Source organism: Arachis hypogaea, chromosome 9 (genome assembly GCF_003086295.3).
Source record: "Arachis hypogaea cultivar Tifrunner chromosome 9, arahy.Tifrunner.gnm2.J5K5, whole genome shotgun sequence".
Taxonomy (NCBI): Eukaryota; Viridiplantae; Streptophyta; class Magnoliopsida; order Fabales; family Fabaceae; genus Arachis; species Arachis hypogaea.
In genome coordinates this window covers 96366129-96373808 of record NC_092044.1, presented here as the reverse complement: position 1 = coordinate 96373808, position 7680 = coordinate 96366129, and the positions used below count along the sequence as shown (strand labels likewise).

At 33.1% G+C, this 7680-nt stretch overlaps 1 protein-coding gene across 3 annotated transcripts; it reads left to right on the top strand.

The window, feature by feature from the left end:
* Positions 1-418: 418 nt before the first annotated feature.
* Positions 419-3797, top strand: LOC112711275 (low affinity inorganic phosphate transporter 1). 3 transcript variants are annotated; one of them, XM_025763885.2, is made up of 3 exons: positions 419-676; positions 1892-2324; positions 2560-3797. In XM_025763885.2, the coding sequence occupies exons 2-3, from the start codon at positions 1927-1929 to the stop codon at positions 3707-3709; spliced, it is 1548 nt and encodes a 515-aa protein (XP_025619670.1). In that variant the 5' UTR covers positions 419-676; positions 1892-1926; the 3' UTR covers positions 3710-3797. The 3 variants fall into 3 exon arrangements, with proteins under 3 accessions (XP_025619670.1, XP_072059317.1, XP_025619671.1); XM_072203216.1 differs by having other exon boundaries at positions 520-676; positions 1927-2324; XM_025763886.3 differs by having other exon boundaries at positions 520-676; positions 1924-2324.
* The last annotated feature ends 3883 nt before the right edge of the window (positions 3798-7680 follow it).

The window sequence follows — 7680 nt, the reverse complement described above, 5'->3', positions numbered from 1 at the left end:
AATTAAGAGAATTCCATTACTAAAGCACCCCACAAAATGGTTAAGCCATCAAATTACTATCACTTTCACTCCTATCAACATTTAGAACTAATAAAATATTTTATGAATATTATTAATTAATTACTAAATATATTATATTTATTTGTATATATTTTATAATTTTTAACTAAAATTATAATTCATTTTTTATAAATATTAAATATATATTATAACATAATAGCTCTTTTTTTATTTTTCTGTTATACCGTAATATAATTATCTATCGAAAAAAACACTTCTTCAAAAAGAATTAAAATTTAAAATAAAAAGATAAACACATTTTAAAAAAGAATTAAAATTTAAAAATAAACAGAATAAAAGAGAGAATCTGAGAGAGTTAAAGATGTGGTGGGGTGAAGTAGAATATTCTACAGTAAAGATAGATTCTTGATAGTTGTTAATCCAACTTTAACTCTCTTTCTCTGATCACATGACAGAGTCTTTGAGAGTTAAATACTGAACCCCATCACATAACACAACACAACACCACACTTCACATTTTCTTTTATTGTGTTATCCTTTCTCTGTTTGTATTACTTACGTGTCTCCCTCCTCACTCTTATAAGAACACGAACACCATTCTCATCTTTCTTCGTCACTTGTTTTTCCTTCCCCTCATTCACTCTTTACTCATCAGGTACCATCTATCTCATCAAGTTTTAGATATCTTTTCTTACTTTCTTCGTTAATTTCTTATTATACTTTGTTAATTTTTTTTCTTTCATTAGACATGATGAATTAGCTAATTGTTCTTCACAAGTCTTATTTTATTTAAGAGCAAAAGTTTAATAAAAATTTAACTTTTTTATGGTCTAACTTAATTTTGTATGTACGTATTCACATGAAGCTTGTGAATTTTGATCCCGTTCTCGTATCCATATTGCCCTCATCGTATTCTTTGTTTGCTTACGATGTTACCACCTTTCAAACTCGTGCAAGTTGCAATTCGAATTATTTAAAAAAAAAAAAGACTTCCCTTTGTCACATGATTTTTGTTTAGCTACAACTTTGGAGATTTTTTCTGTTTTTACTTTTTCTTCTTTCATGTTGGATCTTCTGATTTATTCTATTATGTTTAGTTGTGGAATAGATGTGAATAAATTAAAAATGATAAGAAATTGTATACTAATGTTTTAATCTTCTATTATATACAATAAAAAATATAAGAAATTATATTAATTCTTAACTAGTTAATATTAGTTAGTCTTTTATTATAAAATTATTTTTATTTTTTGAAAATTTGAATTTAAAGTTAAGATTTAAGATATCAAATTTAAAATTTAAGTTTAAAATTTTAAATTTTAAAAAATAAGTTGATATTAATTAAAAAAATGGTTCCGTGATTGAAGTCTATGTGTTAAATAATTAAATATTTATCTTGATATATCTCCCTATTGAAAAACATATACGGAATTGTCTAAAAAAATTTGTAGACAAGCATATCATAACTAGTGGCACTACCAATCATCATGATGATACAAGATTAATACTCATGGCAAAGGTTGCATCATTCAGCTGACCAGTGCCAATGACTCTGTTGAAACCTGTTTTTATCACTTTGGGAACTTATGGCCCCCACAGCCTTGAAAGTTGAAACCTGTTTCTTTCATATTGACTGCATGTTGTGGAAATTGTATCACCCTGTTTTGTCCTATTGTTATTATTATTACCCTATCTCTACAGTTTTCCATGTTTGTTATTTTTTATTTGAATACTCAATCACTGTTTGATTCTTCGCCATTTATATATTGATTGGTTTATAATGCGTGTCACGTGCACATGTTCGTTACTTGTCACCACCCACACCTTGTATATTTATCAATGAGATAAGAAGTGTTATTTAATTTTACAGTTATACATTAAGCCAATCTTTGATATTATCAGAAGATGGCCAAGGAACAATTGCAGGTTCTGAATGCACTTGATGTTGCAAAGACACAATGGTACCACTTTACTGCCATTGTGATCGCCGGGATGGGTTTCTTCACTGATGCTTATGACCTCTTTTGCATCTCCCTGGTCACCAAGCTACTTGGCCGCTTGTACTATTACGATGGCTCTAAAAACCCGGGTTCTCTTCCGTCCAACGTCTCTTCTGCCATCAATGGTGTCGCATTCTGCGGCACCCTCGCCGGCCAACTATTCTTCGGTTGGCTGGGCGACAAGATGGGAAGGAAGCGTGTCTACGGAATGACACTCATGCTCATGGTTATTTGTTCCCTTGCCTCTGGACTCTCCTTTGGAAAAGAGCCTAAATCTGTTATGGTCACTCTTTGCTTTTTTAGGTTAGTATCAATAACTTATTATTCTTATACCTTATTTCTTGTTCTTAGTATAAATATGTAAGAACAGATTTTCGTGCAGTTATTAAAATTAGATAATTTAATACATTTAGTTAAATTGTCACTTAATAATCTTTAAGTATAAATTTAGACTATCAACTTGGTACCAAGAAAATGTGCATGCAAGTTTCCAACCATAACTTATTATTATTAGTTGATTTATTTGTCCTCGATTTAGGTTTTGGCTTGGGTTTGGGATCGGCGGCGACTATCCTCTCTCTGCAACCATTATGTCTGAGTACGCCAACAAGAAGACACGTGGAGCATTCATCGCGGCGGTCTTTGCCATGCAGGGATTTGGAATCCTTGCCGGTGGCATGGTTGCAATTATAGTTTCGTCCATTTTCAAGGGACTGCACCCTGCTCCGGCGTTTGAGTTCGACCACGTGGGGTCCACAGTTCCGGAAGCCGATTACGTTTGGAGGATAATCTTGATGTTTGGCGCCCTGCCCGCTCTTGCGACGTACTACTGGAGGATGAAGATGCCGGAGACAGCAAGGTACACGGCCTTGGTGGCGAAGAACGCAAAGCAAGCAGCTTCGGACATGTCCAAGGTTCTTGAGGTTGAGATTGAAGCAGAGCAAGAGAAGATTGAGCAGCAAGAAACAGGGGGAGGCAACGATTTTGGATTGTTCTCGAGAGAGTTTGTTAAGCGGCATGGGCTTCACCTTGTTGGAACCGCCACAACTTGGTTCCTTTTGGATATTGCTTACTACAGCCAGAATCTGTTCCAGAAAGATATCTTTAGTGCCATCGGTTGGATCCCACCGGCTAAGACAATGAACGCAATTGAAGAGGTTTACAAGATTGCGAGAGCACAGACTTTGATTGCACTGTGCAGCACTGTTCCCGGTTACTGGTTCACGGTGGCACTCATTGATAGGGTGGGGAGGTTTGCCATCCAGTTGATGGGATTCTTCTTCATGACGGTTTTCATGTTTGCATTGGCAATACCTTATCATCATTGGACCTTGAAGGGAAACCAGATTGGCTTTGTTGTGATGTACTCACTGACGTTTTTCTTCGCCAACTTTGGACCCAATGCCACCACTTTTGTGGTCCCTGCCGAGATCTTCCCTGCTAGGCTTAGATCAACGTGTCATGGCATTTCAGCTGCTGCAGGCAAAGCTGGAGCTATGGTTGGTGCTTTTGGATTTATTTACGCTGAGAAAGGAATTGGTGTCAGGAACACCCTTATAATCTTGGGTGTGGTTAACGTCTGTGGCTTCTTCTTCACATTCTTAGTTCCTGAATCTAAAGGAAAATCACTGGAAGAAATGTCTGGTGAGGCTGAGGACCAACAAGCTGTGGATAATAATGTTGTTTAAGCTTTAATTAATAATTATGACTCTTTATGTACATGCATGGTTGATTAGCATTTACTATGTCATTTTAATTCAAGACTATATTATAGCACATCATGGAGTCTTATTTTAATTATTAATTATTATAGACTTGTAAAAGAGAGTAGACAAAAACACACACACACACACACACACACACACACACATATATATATATATATATATATATATATATATATATATATATATATATATATATATATATTAACTTTTAATATAAACTTTTTGTTTATGAAAAAAAATTCGAAAAAACATATATTAACTTTCAATATAGACTTGAAAAACCATATATATTAACTTTCAATTTCTTGTTCTCTCAAACCTGTCACCATTAAGAAGCCTAATCATATTGTCCAGCACTTTATTAAAATATATAGAATCAAATATTTGATCTTTTTTTTTTCTTCTTCTTTCCTAAGGCTGTAAATAGCTAGAAAAAAGAATGGTAATAAGTTAATCTGCAGCTAGCTGTCATTGCAGTGCGTGTAGGATAACCTTATACTTTATCATAATATAGAATCAAATTCTTGAGGTCATGTAGGTTATGTGTTGTTTTCATCCTCTTGAAGCAATAAGCAACTAATAAAATGAGAAATCGTCCCTTAGCTAAAGTTTGTTCCTATTCGCCGGTGTCTATTTTTTTGCTGATACTTGTATCTTCTTGGTTACCTATACGTGTGAATTGTGTAATTTTGTCTTATTTCTTGAACAAAGTTAGCATACGGTTCGTCAATATATCTATATAAAGATTACTCCATATCTGTGTATTTTGTCACATTCATAAAAAATGCTACGGAATTGAATATAATATATTTAATTTAAAATAAAATATACAAAAATATTATGTACATAATGAAAATTAATTATTATGTATGTGTCAGTATATAAATATATTATTTAATTTATTTTTAATATATATTTTATATAAATAATTTAATTTAATTGTTCATTTTTATCATCCACATAGAATAATTAAAAGGTGAATACTATGGTATCAAAAAAGTGGTGTCTATTTACTAAAAAAAAAATTAAAAATTAATATTTAATTTAAAAGATATAAAAATTCAAAACTTACCACAAAAAGTAAGTTAAGCAAAAGTTAGACAATAATTGATAAATGTTGCGAAATAAATAAATAAGGAAGATAAAATAAAAAAGTGTAAATAGAAGACTCTAGTATTAATATTCACTAATATTAATATCCTACCATAATAATGATAATTTATATACTAATATTGTATTTGTAGTATATGAAGAGAGAAAGAGAAAGAAAAGCTTTATATTGTACATAGAAAGAGAAGAAATGTTTATTGATGTGTGTATATGGCTTGAGATCATGTCCTATTTATATATGTATGAAGGGTTTATTTTTCAACCTTCATTTAATGAGATTCTCTTGGTAACATGATCATTTTATCATGGAAAAGGTTGAACACTTCAATCACTACAAAAAAACATCACTTTTAGCGGCAATAATTGCCGCTAATATATTTATCGGCAATTAGACATTAGCCGTCTTATGCTTTGCCGCTAAAAAGTTTTAGTGGCAATTATAACATTTGTCGGTAAAGACCTTTTTAATGGCCGTAAAAAGTATATAATTTTTAGCGGCCATTTTTTAACAATTTATATGGCCACCAAAAGTAATTCTAAGATTTCAATATTATTCACTTTTAGTAGCCATTACTATTGCCACCAAAACTCATTTTACTGACAATTTATATGACCAATAAAAATAATTCTAAAATTGTAATATTATTCATTTTTAGTTGCCATTACTATTGCCGCTAAAATCTTAAGTTTTTTTTTTTAATTACACTCACTCTTTTAGAAATAACCATATATCTTTAGAAATATCCTTTTCTGAGTCTGGGACTGGTACGGAGCATAGATCAGGATATCCATTTCTAATCTAAAATATGTTTATTGTGTAGTTAGGCGCCGTTGGAGAATGGATTTTTTCAATTTTCTTTCTCAGTTAAATTTGATCTTTTATTTTACACTTTTTAAAAGTTGACAAAAAAACCATAAGAGAAGATGTAAATGGTAAAAAATTAGACAGCAGCAAAAACAGGATAGCATACCTGACATGTTTGGCGCAACAGAAAACCAAAGACAGTTTTAACTCTTAAAATGAAGAAATCAAATTTGTAGCAGAGCTGCCAGAGCAGACCTTTTCATTATTTCCAGCTCCAGAGATCACTGCAAACCAAATCAAATGTATGAATTGCATTTAGAATACACAAGACTAACACATTTCATTTTCCTTAAGGATGAACATCTAATATATGATCAAGGTAGCTAAACAAGTTATGGGATTGAAAGCCACAGGATATCACACATCTCTACATATTGCCTAAATTGCAGAAATCGAACACAAGCCTTAAAAATTTCTTAGTTCGATAAAATAGCACAAATAGATCACCTTTGAGCAAATTTTTTAGCCTTAGTCGCAGCATAAAAAACAGAAGGATCATTCGACAGCGAGGAATCATTCAATTCAACCATTACTTCAGAAATTCAGTATCTCATAAGAAGTAAAAATTAACACACTCAAACAGAAATCAGAAAAGCTAGAAACTCGTATTATTAACAAAAATACAAAACAAGCAAAATTAAATTAAAGCAGTAGTGCTTACCAGCGGCGAAGGAGGAAGGCAGGTGATGGCGACGGAAGATCGGAACTGACGGCAACAGAGGAAGCGAAGTGAGCTCGGACAGAGAGCGACTGAGAGCTCGAAAATACATGTTGACCTCAGACACACACATACAGAGAGAGAGAGAGAGAGAGAGAGAGAGAGAGAGAGAGAGAGAGAGAGAGCTCGAAGACACGACGACCGACAGAGCAACCTTCGCGACGGCGACGCCACGATGTCAACCCTTCCTTCGTGCGACGGCGACAAGAGGAGGAACGGTGAGAACTGAGAAGATTTCGGCGATGAGAAGAGTGCGATGGCACCCACGGTCTATCCCCGCCGGCAGCGACAACACCCTCTACTGGAGGAGAAGAGTTTGGCGATGAGGGATGGTGATGGTGGTTTAGGGCTAGGTTTCTCATAGAGAAAGAGAAAGGGGGTAAGGTGGGTGTCGTGGACTTTGGGTTTTTTTTTCAACTAATTATTATAAAAATATATTTTAATAAAAATAATACCAGTTATAGTATAATGACCACTAAAAATTTTTCATTAAGGGTAGTTTTTCTTATATTTTAATAAAAATAATACTAGTCATAGTATTATGGCCACTAAATTTTTCATTAAAAGTAATTTTTTAATATTTTTAGTGGCAATAATAATAATTTTCATTATAATATATAGTATTAATGGAAAATATATAATAGCCACAAAAGCATAACTTAAATAAAAAGAATAACGGCCATTATATTATTGCCACTAAAAGTTTGTCGCTAAAACTAATTATTCTTGTAGTGAATGGACGTCCATTTTTGTTCTTATCACAACACTCCCCTTAGATGTCCATTTAGGATTATTGCCTCGTTAAAACCTTACTAAAGAAAACCCAATGAAAAAAAAACTTAGTGAAGGAAAAAGAGTACAATATCATTTGTGATGGGGACTGCCTCATTAAAAACCTTGTCAAGAAAAACCCAATGAGAAAAAACCTGGCCAAGAAAAAAAGAGTACAATCTTTCCCTATTGTCAACATCATTTAATGTCTCGAAATCGGCGCATCCCAATCTCATGTACCAATCTTTTAAAGGAGGATTTTGGGAGTAACTTTGTGAATAAATCTGCCAGATTGTCACTTGCACAGATCTGTTGAACATCAATTGTCCATTGATTTTGAAGATCATGAGTGAAGAAGAATTTAGGAGAAATATGCTTTGTTCTATCACCTTTGATGTATCCACCCTTAAGTTGAGCAATGCATACTGTATTATCTTCAAACAGGACAGTTGGGGCTATCTTATGATC

What these genes read in the sequence shown, in the direction of transcription:
- LOC112711275 (XM_025763885.2), top strand. Translation starts at nt 1,927, where the DNA reads ATGGCCAAGGAACAATTGCAGGTTCTGAATGCACTTGATGTTGCAAAG. An exon ending in GTCACTCTTTGCTTTTTTAG is followed by an intron (nt 2,325 to 2,559) that starts GTTAGTATCAAT and finishes TCCTCGATTTAG; the next exon opens with GTTTTGGCTTGGGTTTGGGA.